The sequence below is a fragment of the Sphaeramia orbicularis genome, chromosome 2, assembly GCF_902148855.1.
Source record: "Sphaeramia orbicularis chromosome 2, fSphaOr1.1, whole genome shotgun sequence".
Classification (NCBI taxonomy): domain Eukaryota; kingdom Metazoa; phylum Chordata; class Actinopteri; order Kurtiformes; family Apogonidae; genus Sphaeramia; species Sphaeramia orbicularis.
This window is the reverse complement of record NC_043958.1, coordinates 11,173,817-11,193,525: the sequence shown is the minus strand read 5'-3', so window position 1 is coordinate 11,193,525 and position 19,709 is coordinate 11,173,817. Positions and strand designations below refer to the sequence as shown.

Genomic DNA, 19,709 nt, shown 5'->3' with positions numbered 1-19,709 from the left:
GCATCTAAGCTCTGAGACTGCTTTTGTACTGGCAGCTTGGAATAAAACCTGGATTAAGTAGAGTCAGTAAGCTTCTTTTTGGCTATCTCATTCCTGCAGTGTATTGATTCCCATACAGAGCATTCAAGCTAAGGCTGCTGATGGAGGGATAATCCCAGCCGCATTAATCTGGGTCAGAGTGGCACACGTACAGGTGAGGATTAAAGTGTGAAAATGCTGTGATAAGCCTGTAATGTCACCAAAATAACAATGTCACTCTAAAACACGTAGCAGGGGAGAACATCTATTCATTAAACTAAACAAGCAAAAAAAATATTGCAGTATGAGATGACAGATGAGATACTGTAATGACTGTTTTGGAAGTCTGGTTGCACAAATATCTTGTTATTACCCCGAGACAATATGTATTTATTCTGGGCATTTTACTCAAGGTTTTACTAATTAACATTTGTTGCATCCTGTGCATGTTACAGGCGAATAAAAAAAACACAAATGAATTAATCAATATTGAAAATAATTATTAGTTGTACCCAAGTAGGACTTTAGGGCATTAAAAAGGGAGAGCACACTGAAAAATAGGTGTCATTCTCCTTTAAAGGGCGGTTTGACCAATCCAGTTCATTTCTGTAAATTACAGATATATGTGATCTCGACATTTGAACTCTTTTTTTATACTTTATTTATTATATTTTTTTAGAATAAGGTACAAAATAAACAGAGAAATGGTCACAGGTACATTCAGACATTTACATACTGTTTACTGTCCACAGATTGAATGAAAAAGTCCCACTTTTCCCAATATTTTACACCCTTGTGTTATGTAGGTGGAGATTGTAGGTCAACATTTGCATTAGATCAGTGGTTCCCAACCTTTTTTGGCTTGTGACCCCATTTTAACATCACAAATTTCTGGTGACCCAAGACATTTTTTGCTGAAATTAATTTGTTTCTGATCATGTAATAGTTTGCTATACTATGTTACAAATAAATGTTAATTTTATATGACATTTAGGCTATATAATATATATTATTATGGACCGAAAAGCCACGTGTAGATTACTGCACAAAGTGAGAATTTTATTTTCCTTGGGCAGGATATGTACAGTCAGTCCAGCTTGGATTTACAAGGCTGTAAATTAATACTGAACAAAAAACAACTCAAACTATGAATTATGAAAGAGCTGCAGCATCTGAAACCGACCACAATGAACATTTGGAAGATAAACAGAACCACAGTGCTTCAGTTTCAGACACACAGTTTGTCTTTTATGGATTGGGATTGTCTCTCTCAACTCACCACATATTTTTTATTAGTAAGTTTATTTTTATCAATTACTTGATATTTCAGGAAACTCCATTTGAATTCCAGGTGACCCCACGGTTGAAAAAACACTGCATTAGATGGATATGATTGACAATATTTGACCTCTTTCATTTCTTTCATATCATCATTTGTAATAAATCCACTTTTTTTGTTACTTCACAGCCATCAGAGAACTTTTTCACCTTCTCTGGCAGGAGTTGGTTGAAAATCCAGGGCATTACCACCAGAGAGTAGAGTTCATATCCCAACTCATAAAATCACATACAAATAACATGTCACTGGAGGCTTTTTCTTTGCCCAGCTGTAACCAAGTGCTGACAGAACCTAAACCTAAGCATAAAAACCTATTAGTTACATATGAAAGTAATTCTGTGAGACGTGGCTGGAAAACTTTGGCTCATACAGTGGTACAATAGCAACCGAGTTCAATTCAGTGACCGTACTAACTTAAGCGCATGAGTTCCCACAAAAGTGCACTTATGCAAGTAGTAAAGAAGCTGTGGTCCAATTCTCTTATACATGTCTTGGTTGTAATCCTGCTTTACAGAGGCGATCGCAAAGGCTTTAGCATCGAGCTCCCACGGTGAGCCTGTAAGAGCCACGGCTATTCCTAAGTACGCCTGCTTACGGCTGTAACTGACACATGCTTAGGGAAAACACACACTCCAACATGTGCCAGCGAACACGCACACAGATAAAGACAAACACGGGCGTGTGCGTACACAGTCGCTGCTGTATCGCCAACACCAAGGATAAAAGGCCTGCGAAAGAGCTGAGAGCCTAATTAGGTTTTAATTGATTTTGGAGTGGGTCTCTATCCTTCTTTCTCTCTCTCTCCCTCTGTGTCTCGCTCTCTCCTGTCGTGGATTAGCGTCAGTGAGTGAGTGTTCCTCAGATGTGATTATTGACCTGTTCGCTCAGCCTCTCCCCAGGCTCTGATGAATACATGCATGAGGGCCTGACGTGTGAGAGCCCGCTGTCTGTCTCTCTCAAACACACACTTGAATGCATTCCAGGACACGGGCACACATAAACTATTAGCACATGCGCACACACAAACCTGCGCACATCGCATTAGCATCGAATACCATTCTAACTGTGAAGCCCCTCCATCCAGATCCACAGATTCCATTAAGAGTTGTTTTGAGCCCAAACCCCGCCTATGTCTGACACCAGCCAGTCCCAGTTTTCTGTCTGTCTGGGTCTGCCGGTGTTCAGGGAGCCATTATGGGCCACCGGCGTCCAACCCCCCCATCCCATTTCCCCCCCATAGAGAATAGTTGGAGCAGAGGGAGTGGGGTTAAGGAAACTAAAAACCCTTCAGGGCCAGTAATTCTGCACCAGTCCAGACATGTCTTCTCTTCCTCTGCTCTCATATATCATTCCAACCCAACACCACAACAACTAATTGCCTTTCACACCTTTGCAAAACTCAGGATGTTCCCTGAAGGCAGAAGGGAAGAAACATAACGTCAGTATTTATATGTTTTATGTATGTGTATTTATATTGTAGGTCTGAAAACCAGCCTTTTACATGGAGGCTTGAAATGCAGCATCTTCATCAATTTGACATCGCACGCAAAGAAATACAGGACTATGCCACGAGGGTGACACAACATCCCAAAATGATATCAGGCAAAAGTCATATTCTTGCAATAGTATTTAAATAATGCAATCTTTATGTTAAGAGTATTTAAAAAAAAAAAAAAAAAAAAAAAAGCTAAGGCAAGAACAAATAAAAAAAGTAGATGTATTTCCGTTAGAGGGGTTAATCTTTGGAATGGCCTGGAAGATTGATTAAAACTTTTAAAAAGATGTACAAATTAACTATTATTCAAACTATAGAGCTCAGAATTGACTAAAGAAAATACTTGTTTAAAAGACTAGGATCAATACTGGTAGTTGAGATAAGGACATGATTTACCTGAATTAAATGAAATATGTATTCTCCTCTGTTGTATGTTTAGCAATGATTACACTGAAAATTTGTTTGTTTTCATATGGAAACATTGTGTTAATTGTAAATAGTTTTAGGCAAAATGAGTCTTAACTTCAGCCTTAACCCATTCAGTTGCATTGTATATGGAACAATGGATATGTTGTTTGTGTTTGTTTGAAGTAATTAATGACCAAATAAACTACTACTTCACTACTTCGCTTCAAAATAAACCAAAAAAACCTTTCATTTTAGCTAATTTTCTGATATCAGTAATGAGTAGATGGGTTTAATAACTTCAAACATCACTAAGTGTGTCCTGGTTTCTATTTTGCTTTGTCAAATTATTGAAGATATGCTGTGAATTTGCTTGTGTTTTGTTTATTTGCATGCATTCTGTGTTCCAGTACACTGAGCTCTCTCTGTGCTTTTACGGCGTTGACACTTCACATGTCATTATTTCGGTTTGGTCATTTTTCCCTCTCCTCCTTCTATTGAACTTTCATCCTCCCTTCACTCCAATCCTGCCTTATCGTCTTGTTTTATGCCTTTTCTGTTGTTAAATTGGCAAATGAATCCCAATATCCTGGGATATAGTTTCTATTTAGTTTCATCTAAATGCCTAAGTATACATGAAGCATTCTTTGGGAACTTCAGAATTACACAAAAGATTAACACATAATTTGCTGTGGGTGAGTCACGGTCGTCTGATTTATTTTTGTTTATGCTGATAAAAGAGCAACAGCTGTTAGCAAATATCAGCAAACCAAACTTGGCTGTGCTCAGACACTTGAGGCCTCCAGTTGAAATCACTTTCCTCTCAGCTCCATTGTGTTTTTTTCTTTTTCTCCCGTTTTCCTCTCTTGGAGCATGAAAACCCACAGGATCCCGATCCAGTAAACAACGAAGAACCGTCTGTCGCTTCTGTCTTCTGCCTCTTCATGATGTACGGAGGCAGAAATTAAGAAGCAAAGTGTGTGTAGGGGGGAAGTACAGTCGACACACACCCACGTATGTACAGAACATATCTACATACACACACACACTAGCACCAACCTCTCCCGCCCTTGAAGGGGACTCTAATAAACCATAAGTGCCTCTGAAATATTAACTAGATGCTGCGAGCGAACTCCCTGCAGATCCATAGGCGCTGCCATCTTCAATCTAGCCCAAAAACAAATAGCACTCATCTTCTCGGTCTCCTCATGCCTCATCTCCCTCTTCTGCTGTCCATCACAGATTCATACTTACAGATGACCAAACCGCTGACCACAGGCAGACTGGGCTCAGCCCCAGACCCTTCGAGTGCAACATCGATCTGAAACATCAGACTATATAACTGCTGTCTGAGCTGAAGCCCTGACCCCTGCTACCCCTGCTGGATGCATTTTAATCGACCTCTATCAACAAATATTTGCAATAGAGCTTTTTCGCAACATGCTGCAGTTCATCCACACACTTAGATCTGTTTCCTGACGCGATTTCGAGCCAGAAGTCCACTTAGCTTCTGGAAAAAAAGCATCTTAAACATGGAATAAAAAGAGTGAAGGATAGGATTGGGTATAATATTTTGATATTTAAAGAATCTCATGTTACGTCGCACTTCATGTCCACCACACTTATCAACTTTTATTTGTAGATACTTGCAAATACTGGTGGTTGTGCTGATATATGTGGCTGAAAGTACAATTATTATAAATCAAATCAACTATATATGCCGGCAATTCACCACTTACAATTTTTTTTTGTATGCATGTGAAAATATTAAGATTTCAAAGACCTACCATATCCTTCTTCCATACTTCATGTAAGATGATAAGATGATGGCTAATAACAGTTAACGTTTATAAGTTTATCTGTGCGAAGTTGCAAATTTCTGATTTTCTTCGTTGCTATTTAATGCACCTTCACTGTGTATGTGTCGTATCACCTCTCAGCAGTAAGGAAAAAGAGTTTACGGAGCTTATGAGTACATAGTTTTCTCTACCGTCTGACATGATGTAAATTAACCTTTTTTGTTTTAATACGTTTTTGGAACGGATTACAGTCTTGTCATTCACGTCAAAATACAACTCATATGTGGTTTTTGGAAACGAATGGAATATCATTGCACTCCATAAACATTTTTAAGCTCCCTGAATTAAATAGAAGTATATGGTGCATACTGCAGATTCTCAGAGAAAATCATCATTAAAATGTAATGTGCAAATGTTTTTTCATCAGTATTTAAATTTCAGTATCACTGTTAGTATTAATAATAGAAATCTATCAGATGTTTTGATTGACTCTTTATTGGCTTGTGCACAAAGTGCCAAAACTCTCATAGATGTAACTGCAATGGTTAGAACTCTTTCCATAACATTACTAAACCCCCTGCTCATTTACATATCAGTCCTAAACAAAATGTCTCACAAGATCATTCAGTCAGTGTATACACTTCTGCTTGTATACATGTAAGAGAGATCTTTAAATTATTGTACTTTTTACTCTTCAGTAAGTGATCTTAGTAGTTGTTTGACCTCTGGAGAACTTCAAAATAGGACAATAGTACTGTTCTGAGGGTTAATTAATAGATTTTCTTTAATTCTTTGAGTATATCTGACTGAATGTGAGGCTATTTCTCACAAAATGCTAAAAAATTCCACTTTCTAAATTAACCCTTCGTGCATTACTGATGATAATAGTCATGACTGCTGAATGCTGATGACCATGATCTTGTCCTGAGCACTGACCAGGAACCAGATATTGACAGATCAGAACCGGAACATCTCCCTTTAGTCTTGACCTCTGGCAAGTCATCTGTCTGTCCTTTCATCCTTAACCATCACCCTCCTCCTCCTCCTCTTCATCTCCTAACCCTGTCCTCTGGCCATTGCTGATCATCTATCGATTTCCCATTACAAACAGAATACACACATTGATCCCACATACACACATTGATCCCACACCTCTTTGCTGCCTCTCTTGGGTATTGGTAAGAGGGTGATATCACGTACACACGCACACACACTTGTGCACACACAGTAGATGTCATTATGTTTTTGGTGACGCCTCCTACTGTGACCAAGGGGATTCGCAGCTTTATGTGTGTGTGAAGTTATAAAGCTATATTATCAAATCTCTCCACCTTAGGCTGCATCCAATAACAAATAACCAAATAAAAATGAGAAAATAAAAGTCACAAAGGTGGAAGAAATGCATCTTGCTGTATGACTGCAGTTTTATGGCTGCTGTGTGTCTGTATGTAATTCTGCCTGCTCCAATGTTTAATTCAGGTGTGTAAAAATAAAACACATTTTCCTCAGGCTAGAGGAGAGGGAGAATGAGAGAACAAAAGGAGAAAAGAGACAGATCAAGAAAAGGGATGGCGGAAGATGAAGCAAGAGGGAAAGAGAGCCGGAGAGAAACAGAAATGAGGAGAGAGGGTGGGTGAATCGTCTCCTCAGCTCCTGCTAGAGCATCGTGGGGCTTGGTGATGGCAGATTGCATTAGAGATATGGGCCTGATATTTCATCTAGCCTTTATTACATTTAGTTCACATCAATCGGCTGGCAGCCTGGAGGTAAGAGCTATTTGGCACGCGGCCGGACTCCCCCTGAAATGAAATCCTGAATTAAAGTGCCACCTCAGACATGGAGCGCCTGCATAAGGCTGCCGATTTGATTGCTGCAGTAGAGCCGCAGTTTGGCTACGCTGCATCGTCCAACTGTTTGAACCCACTGAGGGAAAATCACCAGCTGGCTAGGGATATTAGCTGGAGTTCAGACCCTTCCCTCTGGGCTGACCAAGCACTTTTCTCTGGTTTTATAAGACTCCAAAGTGGCCGGGGGTGGGTACGATGGCTGATGAGTGCTCTTAGACTGGCAGCTTTAAATATGTACGTGCATGTGTTTCTAAGCACCTCGAACACATGTTTTTACAGCTTTTGTGACCACGTTATCTACTGTATTTTTTCCTTGGTGTGCATTTCCATGATCAGCAGTCCAGGCCACAACTGTGCATCTTTCAGGTAACACACAGCTCGGTTTTCTCCGCTGCCATGTCAGTAATCCCTACTGTCACGCAGATTTTCAGCCCTGACCGAGATGGTGAGCCCTCCACCTCTGCACCCCTCCGGCTCCCATAGCCCTAACCTTGCCAAGTACCGTGAAAACATGCAAAAATCTAGTCTCTCCCCACTCATACTGCTGCCGTGCCTAATCACACAGGCAAAAAAGGAAGCTACCCGTAACAGCGCTACAGGGCTCGGATCAATCCGGGCAAAAAGCATAACACAAGACGGAGAGAGAAGGAATATCGAGCTGTACTTTGGCTTTTTCCACTTATTTCTCCTGCTATTTCTGCGCCCCAAAGGAACAGAGAAAAGCAAACACATTAGTGTTAAAGGTTATGCATAAATGAATGTTAGTGTGATCCTCTATTCCTCTCCTCTATCCTCTATCCTTCTAATCAGGCTTTAAAATGAGAGTTATCCCTTGGATGGAAAGATGTGTAAGGATGAAGGGAAGGATGGGTGTGAAAACAGCAGCTACCCTTACAAACTTCCTTACATGCTTGCAGACTTACTCACATGTAGACGCCCACGCTCACTGACTCCGTTTCACACACATGCACACACTCATGCACAGAGGATGAAGGGAGGATTGAGTGGGAGTGTGTGTTAGAGGGCAGGCCAAGGCCTCAGTCCCTCCAGGCAAGCATAAAAAATAACCTTCTTCCCAATAAAAGTCTCTGTGGAGAGGAGAAAAGAGGAGGCATTTCTGCTTTCTCTTCCTCCTCCTTCAGTCTCCTCCTGCCCTGCGAGCCTTAGGCTGTGAGAAACGACTTGACACACAGCTTATCAACAGCCGAACTGTTCCTCTCTCTTCCACTACAGCGGGGAAGTCCGCTGCGCCACAGTGTTGACACTGTGACGCTGGTGTTAAAGCCTTGTTACGGAGAAACATATTGGAGGGGAGATAATTATGCAACATTCTTGCCTTTGACAAAACCGCCAGAAACCTGGAGACACAAAGCCGAGACATCAAAAAAACATTTCCAGTTCACTGCAACAAGGAGATGCAACTGCGTGAATAGACCCGACAATCATTACAAACCCCTTTCACCAAAGCCCCCATTGATGTACTCATGAAAGTTACATTTTCCTCCTGGCCAGACAAAGTGCTTTGTCAGTGAACAATAGAAAAACACCCATCTAGGATTATTAATTCTTCAATTTACAGAGAAAAGGGAGTGCTGGAAGACGGAGGGTGAAATAAATGACTGTAATTGCACAGGCTACATTGATAAATCTTGTCAGAGCTCATTTTAAAGAGACCGAACTGACGAATAAAACCCTCAAATGGGTGATCTGTCTGAGGTTCTCCCACAGTCGCTTGGATAAAACTGGATTAAACATTTGAGACCGTGACTTCTTTCTCCTTCCTCTGAGGTCAAAGACAATAGAAGCCCATATGATTTGGATTATTCATGTCTCTGAGAAAGGAAACTGACCAATGCAGTCATATCCAGACAAACAGCTGGCCCTCATTTTTGTCTTCTCCTTCTTCCCTCCACTGTTTACTCTCTCTCTCTGCTTTGTTCCCACATGAAACTACATCATCCTTCTTTTCTTATGTCCGTCCGTTTTGCCGTGTACGCTCTCCATGCCCAAATTCAGTCATATAGATTCTTAGATATAGATGTTGCTTGGCATTTTACTATCAGATGGGAGGGGATTACAGCTGCACAGTGGTGATAATGTCAGCGAGGTTGTTAAATACAGATACGGACATAAAACTTTGCCTCAACTTTGCAATTGTGACGTCCTTCAGCATGTAAAAAAAAAAAAACTTAAGCCATCTGCTTCAAAGTGGAATCAAAGCCAAAACATGTTGGCAAATATGGTTTAAACTAGGTTTCTTTTGCCCCAGTGAAAGTAATGAACTAATTATTCAGCTCTTTGAATCATTCTTTCCATTCTGTCTTTATTTTGACCCTGTTTCTTTGTTTGTACTGTGCAAATCTGAACCAAAAAAAACAAGATGTGGAAATATTTTCTGCCTTCCGAGCTGTTGAGGTTTCATACAGCTGACGTGCCCTTGAGCAAGGAATGTAGCTGCTTAAGAAAAGCCTTTAACAGGCCAGTAATAAAAGTCTGCGGCTGCACTGGGCAGCTTCCAGGACATAATGTGTGTAATGGTGTGAATGGGAAAAAGGACGCAGGGCTTGTGTGCTCTTCATTCTCTCAATATTCGGAGAAAGACATGACCACAGTCCACTTAATGGCGTGCAGAAAGCTTGTGTCTACAATTAAAATTTCCTTTGCGACTGACCTGCTGTGGTCAAAATGTGGAAAATGTTGGGATCAAGCCAAACCACTGGTGGTGAATTATAATAACATGTAAAAATCTGTGTGCTTTAACAGGAAATTACTTATTTGGGATATAAATATGTTTGCAGAATACTAATGAAAATGTCAACACAAATCTTCACTCAGCCAGAATAATAATATACTACGAAGTTGAGGCAATTTTCCCCTGACAGTGAAGAGTCGTTTAGAGACTTCACCCCCCCCATTTAATTCCCTGCGTGTCTTACTTGCAGTCCAGCCTCTCGATCTCAAAGTGCGGGTTGAAGTTGAGGACGATGCGCTGAGAGGATTCTGGTGCTGTGATGATCCAGTGACAGTTCTGGTGAGGGGGGTACTCCAGAGGGTAACCGGGCGAGGTGATGTAACCCGCCTCGCTGGCATCGAGGACGCCGCCGCATTCTGATGCTGTAAAAGAGTGAAAAGGACACAAATGGGGAACAATGGTTACGTTTTCCAATATATACAGTCACAGAAAAAAATATTAGACCATCAAAAGTCATCAAAAACAATGGTTATGCAATCAAGTGTGAATCAAGTGAATGTATCATGTGACTAAAACAGACAGAAAAGAAAACATGGAATGCCTAAAAGCACCGTTTTTGGCAGTACAATGCCATAGATACTGATGTAAGAACTGAAGTGATTTTGTGATAGTGAGTTAGATGTGACTGCCTTACAGAATGTACAAAATACATGTAACTGTAGTCTATTACTGAGAATAAAAATATGTTGGTGTTATATTTTAGTACATTCTTTTAGTTGAAAATCTTACAGGTAGACATTGTTATGTTTCCTTCCATCTTTTCAGTAAATTGTTGCAGATTTCTAGACCACAAAGGTCACAAAAGTTGTTGGTACACCATGATAATTACACACAACAATATTTTTGCACACTTATTTACGTATATTTCTCTAATTATCAAACTGATAATATCTTGTCTAGTACATATTGTACGAATTACTCTTATAATTGTGTCTTAAGTGTTTTGCCACATATATTCAGAGCCATATACACGTTTGTATATTTAAAGCTTTATATATATATATATATATATATATATATATATATATATATATATATATATATATATAGTCGAAGAAGAAATTATTAGACCATCAAAAGTCATCAGAAACAATGGTTATGCAATCAAATACTAACTCCACTGTGTATCATGTGATTAAAACAGACAACAAAAGAAAACACGGAATGCCTAAAAGGACTGTTTTTGTCAGTACAATGCCATAGCTATTGATGTAAGAACTTAAGTGATGTGGTTATTATCAAGAAAACCATGGAAAATGGATAGATATCAGCTCTGAAATTAAACTCTTACGAGCTATTTTTGTTGTTATCATTATATTTGTCCAAACAAATGTACCTTTAGTTGTACCAGGCATTAAAATGAACAATAAATTGAAGAAAACGAGGGGTGGTCTAATAATTTTTTCCGCGACTGTATGCCTACATGGTATGTGGAATATCTATGATGTTCATGATGTCACATACTGAGAATGCATCATCAAGTAAAATTTGACCCAACCACCCCTTTCTAATGTGTTTACCATGCCTGTTCATATCACAGTCACAGTGAAAATGCAGCTTATCCATCAACACTAATATACTTTCATTCATTTCAACCTGTGTCATTTGCATCAACAACAGAGATACAGATCGAGTGGGAAATGACCATAAATGAGGAACAATTCAGTCTATGTAATTTTTTCTATATTAAACACAGTTTTTATGTATTTCTACAGCTGTCATTTGCAACACCGACAAGCATAAAAAGCCCCGGTGAATTCTACACTACCTAGAACAATGACTCAGAGGATGCTCCTTCATTTACCTTGTTTCTCTGTATGAAGATGTGATGAGCAACAAATGAACAGTAAAACAAAGAAAGCAATTTAGGCCGTCAGTTAGGAGGAAATTGGAAAAACTTCTCCATTGTGGATTCTCAATGCGAGTGGGACCACATGGGCAAGCTATTAAAACAATAAAAGATCATCACTGCCGCATTTTCTGAAGGAAGAGTCGCACACACACACACACACACACACACACACACACACACACACACATAAACACACAGAGCCTTTTTCACCCTCTTCCACACCCAAGCTCTTATCTCTCTACTTCCCCATTGGGAGCGTTCTCCAAGTGTAATTGTTGCTCCGGCAAGCCAATCTGCAAACATTAGGACACATTCCCTGATCCTATCACTCTCTCCCAGGAACAATAGCCTGCCAATGGCATCGCTCAGCAGGCTTACACAGGAAGTGACACACAGACGGCCTGTCTAGCGGGGTTCTGGGGGGTCACCCCAACTCTGTAATGAGAAGCTAACGCCGTAACAAAGACCTTATTCTTCAGTCGCTGCCCCAGTGGCTACGGCAGCTTTTACACTTTGCGTTATCTCCTGCAAACACGCTAAACACATAAACTCACATGCACATACAAAAGGAACATGTATACAGATATTCTGCACATGCACACAATCAGACATTTCACACATAGCCTTCTCTACAATGGCTCTTTTATTACTCTAGCATTGCAATAGATTTGGAGGCATTATTATTCTTTACGGAGGCAAAGCCGAAACGTGTTCTCCATGACAACAGTGGGGGGTGGTTTATTTCTCTATTTCTCAATATATATGTGTGTGTGTGTGTGTGTGTGTGTGTGTGTGTGTGTGTGTACCGGCTGATGCACCAGTGGGATCTGTGTGAGTAATGAACTTTGTGTTATTGAAGCCAATCGTGTTGTAAATATTGAAGCTCATGCACATAGGCTGACCAAATGAAGAAAACACCAAGCATCCGAGCTGCACGACACAGACAGAAACTTATATTACAGTGTTTTTTCAATGACACATATTAAACATATATTTCAATATTAAAATCTTAGAGGATTTTTCACAAGAGGACGCTAATTACTCTATTGGGAAACGATAATTCTAGAATGACTGGCGTGAAATTGCCGGCGAAGTACGTTTTATTCAAGACTTTTTTATTGTTTCTTCAACAAGAGAGCATTATGACTCATCTGTGGTATTTTGGCAGTATATAGTCATGAAAAAAATGATTAGACTACAGCCCAACTGATTAATCGCCCTGCCGATTAAAGCGTATTACCGATTAATCAACATTGGCCAATATGTGACCGATTTAACAACTTTTTTGCTGCGGAGATTCTGTCACTCACTGCTCCTGTGTGTATGTGTGCTGCCTGGAGAGTAAGAAGAACAGTAAAGCGTGTAAGTTTCATTTTCACTTCTGCTTGGACAATCACGCCATCACCCCCACACACATGTACACACACACACAATCATGGAATCATGGACCGCTATTATGCAACTGTTAGTCCACCTGTCCACAGTTATCTAATATAAGATTACTCTGTGTAGATCAATGTTCTTATTTCATATATCGGCCGATATATTGGATATTGGCTTTTTTCAGCCCCCAATATTGGTATCAGCCCCAAAAATCCCATATCAGTCAGGCTCTAGATAAGACCATCAAAAGTCATCGAAAACAATGGTTATGCAATCAAGTGTGTATCATGTGACTAAAACACACAATAGAAAACATGGAATGCCTAAAAGCACTGTTTTTGTCAGTATAATGCCATAGATATTGATGTAAGAACTGAAGTGATTTGGTTATTATCAAAAAAAACATGGAAAATGGATAGATATCAGCTCTGAAATTAAACTCCTATGAGCTATTTTTGTTGTTATCATTATATTTGTCCAAACAAATGTACCTTTAGTTGTACCAGGCATTAAAATGAACAAGAAACGGAAGAAAATAAGGGTAGTCTAATAAGTTTTTCCACGACTGTATTACATACTTTAATATATTGCTTGAGTCAGTATCAACAAAGTACCTGTTTTCTTTCTGTAGCCAAAATAACTAAGACTGGGCAGTAATCCTGATTGTCCTCATTACAAAATAACTGTTACGGTCTTCAGTTTGTGTCCAAAACCCACATATGAGTTGTATTCTGACGCAAATGAGACAAGATTTCCAAAAATCAATTTCCAAAAATTTATAACAACAAAAAGGTTAGTTTACATCATGTCATATGTGGTTTTTGGACACAAACGGAAGACCATAACAATAAGTTAAATTGAAAAAAGTGAGCTCTCTGTCCCTTTACTGCTGAGAGGTCACATATGAAGGTGCATTAAGTTACAATGAAGAAAATCACACATTTTCAAGTTCACACAAATAAACTTCAAATCCACTCCAAACACACAACAAACCTGTGGCTATTTAAATAAACTTGTAAATATGAATCCTTATTTATCGTCATGTTTTGGCTCTTACAGTAACAATAGTTTGATAAAAGCTTAGTGTTATTTTCATGCTTAGATAACACCTAGGAGTGTAATCTGCAACATGCATGCTCATACAAATAAATAAGTGTTCAGCTATGACGCAAGTTTTGCAAATTAAAAGTTTAAAAAGCACATTTAATCCCCTGGTTCCTTCCATTTTCACTCAAGAGCACAAATAAGCTTTTACAGTTAAAATGCGTAATGATCTGACGTTGACTGGGATCATTATCGACTAATACAACAAACCTTTTTCAGTCTTTTTTCTAAAGTTAATGATGACGAGTTGCGACGGATGAAGCCTTCAAAAATCTGAATAAATCTCGTTATATCAGACAGACTTCTCTTGTTGATTCAATGGAAAGTGGTGGGATTAAATAAGTTATACTTCCTTCCACTCCTTTTCAAATGTGCAAATGAAGTCATACTATGTATATGTAAATTTTTTTTCCCATGATTTCTTACTATCTGTTTTATTTCTAAGGACTAAGTAAGATTACTTTGTCTTGTTGCATATTCGAAATAAAGTAAACTGCTATGATCCTGGGTCACTATTTATGTTTATATATGTGTATATGTTCTGTGATGTTGTGTTCTCCCCCAGCCCTGTAGGGGTGCTGTGCCTTTTCTTTTTGTGTCTTTTTTGTTTGTCATGCAGGTGAAGCTGTGGATTGGTGGAGCCAGATTAACCGGCCCTTTAAAAATGGTCCTGGATCCTGCAGTTCGGTCTCTTCTTCGCTCCCTTCCAGCTCCCAACTGTGAATCCTGTGTGTGTGTGTGTGTTTCGGTCGTCGTGTGTTCCACTGTGTCTGTGTTAGTTTGTAAATTGTAAATAGTGCTTTTTTTGAGCAGTCCTAATTTTCTGGTAGGGGAGGGTGGCTCTTTAGTTTTCACATTTTCTCCTGGTTTTTTCTTTGGAAGTTTAGGTTAGTTTAATGTATTTTATTTCTTGCATTTCACTTTTTTTGGATTAGGGAATTTAGTTTGAACTTTGAAGAAGACTTTGTGTTTTAGCCGAGCCCTCCCCTAACCCTCTTTGTTATTTAAGAATAAACATTTTGGATTTTAGTTCTGGACCGATGTGTGTGCTTGGGAGCTGGGAGGGGACAAAAGGGCATATTATGTATGTCTTGGTAAACCCCTAGGCGGAACTTAACAAAATTTTTTTTTAAAGTTAGAACTTGCATGTTTTCAGGCAGCAAAAGAGTTCCAGCGTGGTGTGTGAGTTAAATTTGCCAATGATGTGACTATTGTGCGTGTGCAATATTGGAAAAATATACAGTGCATTCCCTACCAAGCATAACTTCAGGAAAACTGTGATATATCAGGCAGCAAACTAAATCTTACACTATACCACTATTAACAATGCATTACCAAATGGTGGGCTTAACCACTCAGCTGCTGAGCTGAATCTGTTCTTGACATAAATGGGTTGATATTCTTGCCTGTTTCTTTCAAATTTCTGTGAAAGCATCAATAAAGGAAGCGGAAAAGAAAGGGGGAAAAAAAAAAAAAAAAAAACAGCACCAAAGGCTTGAAGTGTAATAGACCCTTCAAGTGTTGACATTTCTACCGCCTATTGTGCTTAAAAGGCACACTTAAGATTCCCTGACATTTGATAGAGCAGCGATGGCTTCCTTACTTTGTTACTGGAGAGGAGCAACACCCACACACACACACACACACACACACACACACACCGGGCACACACAGCTGCTGGTGATTTCATGCGAGTGCACGACTCTGGCCGCCCACATGCGTACATGCATACACAAATAAACACACAGATGCGGCTGTATGCGCACAGATGAAGGCACAAATGGTTGCTTAAATACACGCCCATGCATTTACGCATACACAAACTGCATCCCTGTGTTCAAGCAGCCACCCACCCACGCAAACACACAAACACACACACCCAAATTCATACACAGGGCCTGCCAATCACAAGAGGCAACACAGGGGGGGAAAACAGCAAACTGAAATTTTTCAAAAAGATAGACAGGATGGCAGAGGATGATGGAGACAGACAGAAAACTACATGCACACACACACACATACACAGACATCTCTTTATCTGCTGTGGATGTGCAGACAGTCACTCATTGTTGTGAAGCCTATGGAGGGAACGGTGTGCAGGAGGCTATCAGCACACAGAGCCTCAGCAGATTAAGCCATTTGGGGAGAATCCTGCAGCCTCGACACTTTTTCCCTGAGCTGCCCATTCAGTGGCCTCCAAGGAGAAAAAGGAGGAGGAGGAAGAGGAGGAGGAAGAAAAGGATTACGCTGGGAGGAAAATGGGAGAGGTGAAGGAGGGGAAGATGGAGAGAAAGTGTAGAAGGAGTTGGGGGGGGGTGAGTAAAAAAGATGGATCGAGCCAGAAAAGAGGGAGACGGATCGAAAAGGGAGGAGGGTGGGGTGGTGAGGATGACACAGGTGGGAGAGGGCGCACGACTGACAGGTGAAAGGTGAAGAAGGAGGAGGAATACTGCGGGCGAGGAGGCGACGGAGAGAAAGATGCACAGAGTGAGAGAAGAGATAGAGCGGAGCGAGTGTGTGTGTGTGCACAGAGCCTGACGAGCCTCATTAAGACATGCCTGGTATCCAGCGGCTCCCTGTAGACACTGACCCCACTGGGAAACCTCTGTCAGTCACACAAACACACACAGCCAGCGCCTGTGTGCAAGCAACTCACAGGAAGAAAAAAAAAAAAAAAAAAAAACTGTGAATGTATCTGCAATCAGTGCTGTAGTGCAGAGTAGCTTGCATTTTTTTTGTAATTAAACTACAAAACAATCAGCAAACATGTATTTAAATTACAGCTGCTAATTGTAATTTCAGCGCCTGCCAATATGTATTCTTTTCTGCATAAATCTTACATGTAGAACATTCATTTGCATCTTTTTGCCATGCAGGTCCACTTTCATCTGGCAGATTTCTGGACAATGCAGGTCAGCAAAGCCAATTTGAATGCAACTGCGTCAACAGAAAGATGACTTGTAAGCAGCTGCCTCTACATCTAGACAGGGTTCATTCATCTGGGAACACACACTCACACACTGCAAAAAGCCGAATCTTACCAAGCGTATTTTTCTCATTTCTAATCCAAATATCTCATCACACTTAAAATACGACGTAATCACCTTAAGAGTAACTTTTCAGAGATGTAAGAACTTATTTTTAGACAACTAGATCTTGAAAATGTTATTTCAAGAAATCTTACCAAGATAATTTTCACTTGCTCCATTGGCAGATTTTTAGCTTAATTCAAGATTTTTTTTTGCTTAGCTCATGATTTTTTTGCTTAATTCAAGATTTATTTTCGCTTAGTTCAAGATTGTTTTGCTTAATTGAAGATTTTTTTTTTTTTTTTTGCTTAGTTCAAGATTTTATCTATTTTTTTGCTTAGTTCAAGATTTTTTTTCGCTTAGTTCAAGATTTTTTGCTTAATTCAAGATGTTTTTCACTTAGTTACGATTTTATTTATTTTTTGCTCAGTTCAAGATTTTTATTTGCTCAATTCAAGATTTTTTTTTGCTTAGTTCAAGCAAAAATAAAATCTACCAGTGGAACAAGTGAAAATTATCTTGGTAAGATTTCTTGAAATAAGTTTTTCAAGGTCTATTGTCTAAAAATAAGTTCTTATATCTCACTGAAAAGTTACTTTTTAGGTGATTATGTCTTATTTTAAGTGTGATGAGATATTTTGACCAGAAATGAGAGAAAATACATTTGGCAAGATTTAGATTTTTGCAGTGTCATATTTGTTTCTGATCAGTTCTCTGACTTTGTACCACAACCAACTTGACAATATTTTCCTCCCAAACTCAAACTTATTTACAGGCCTGATCAACATCAACATGCTTGATAATCAGTCACAAAAAGTTAAAGACATATTAACCCATAAAGACCCAGTGCTACATTTGTGACAGTTCCCAAATGAATTTTTCTCTCCATTTAACCTTTCTTAATTGATTTATCATAATTTATTGTAACATAATCATCTGTATTTTGCATTTTTCAGTGTAAATCATTTATTTTCATATATTTAATTAAGACACTCATGAAAACTCAGAGTAAATTCAAAGGTTATTATATAAAACTAGGGAAAACTCAAGAAAAAGTGAACTTCTTCAGCACAGTTTATCATTAACTGAACATAAACCCAGTGCCTCTCCATCCACTGTTATTGATCCAACTCCATGGGTTTTACTGATAAATCAATGTTGTAGAAGATGACACTGTCTCCACGGTAACTACGGAGCCTCTGAACGTCCACATGGGTCATATCTGATGACCATGAAAAGATGAATAGCTGTGTTTTTCCTGAATTATTTCAACATATTGATCGGATGAGTGGATCAGAAGTTATAAAACATGTTAGATCAGTAGATGCTATTGGGTGCTAGTGGCTGTTTAGGTCTTTATTGGGTTAATCTCCATTCATGTTAGAAAAGTAATCAATTCTAATAACTTTTATTACTATAATTAAGTAGTTAAAATAGACACTTTGCTCATTGCATTTTTAAAAGAATAACTACTAATATATAACCTTCCAAAGTGTCTGTGCTTTACTTAATCTTTAATAAAGAGACTACTATGAGAAGAATGATTACATGGTAATAGTTGTGTGTACTTTTTCCTCACTTGTGTAGGATCTATAGTAATAGTTTGTCCACTATACGCAAATACAGATGTGAGTGTGTGCTTTTTTATTGTCAAGCAAATTGTTTTGGTGAGGACTGAACTTGTGTTGGATGAGTTACAGGAGGGGAAGCACTCAGGAGCTGCCAGCAAGCATCATGAATTACACTGTCTCTTCTACTACAGCAGCCCATCTGTCTCCACACACACACACACACACACACACACACATACACACACACACACACACACACACACACACTGAAGTGCCACATATGTTCCTCCCATGCAGGGACCAAAACCTATTACATGAGAACAATGTGGAAGTGCGTAAGAGTGTATGTTTTTCAATATGCATTTATTTTTTGAGATGAATGCAGCAGAAAATGTAGAAATGCAGGCGTGTGGATACGTCTGTACGTGCACATACGCCGTTTGTTTTTATTCTTATGTCCATGAAGTGAATGTAAAGTCAAATCGTTCTGTGCGTGGAGTGAGTGTGTGTATGTACGCACATTTTCTAGTCACTCCAGATCTAGTCAAACCCACAGATGTCTTTGTACCCGCTGTGAGTGCCTTTATCTTCATTATCAGAGAAAATGTGCATATGTCTGCATGTCTTTTTTGCTCACGCTCAGTAGTGTGTGTGCGCTCGTGCACGCGCGCTCTCATTTCTATTAGCTGCCTTATCGGAGAACTATGGCGTCACGCTCTGGGATAAGCTGCGAGTGTGAGGAGAGGCACTGATAAATCCCTCCATCATTCCTAGTGTCTCTCGCCCCCTCCCACCCTTGCTCACTCCCCCCACCTTAATTAAAAAGTGCTATCGCCCAGAGTGAGGGAATGAGAGGGGAGAGTGGGCAGCACTCATCCATTCAGTCAAGAGCAGGGGTTGTCTCTGCGACTGCTTTTAATCTCACCCATTCCACACTAGACTGGACTTAAGGAGAAGGCGAGGATGAGGAGGAAGGGTGAAGAAAGAGACTCACTTTCATTGCCCTGTGCTTTATAGCTTTTCCTCGGAGGCAAAATGACAGGAAAGCTAGAACTGGCAGGAGCAGGATTTGTGGCAAAGGTGCCAAACATTTTATGAAAAACCCACCTCTGCGT

General features: G+C 39.6%; 1 protein-coding gene across 4 annotated transcripts in view; it reads right to left on the bottom strand.

Moving 5' to 3' along the window:
- Nucleotides 1-19,709, bottom strand: part of nrp2a (neuropilin 2a) — a 95,010-nt gene that overhangs the window by 69,366 nt on the left and 5,935 nt on the right. For all 4 annotated transcript variants that reach the window (XM_030155969.1, XM_030155987.1, XM_030155978.1 and 1 more), the window contains exon 2: nt 9,840-10,017. In XM_030155969.1, coding sequence (XP_030011829.1) covers nt 9,840-10,017 — 178 coding nt within the window. The remainder of the gene's footprint in view (nt 1-9,839; nt 10,018-19,709) is intronic.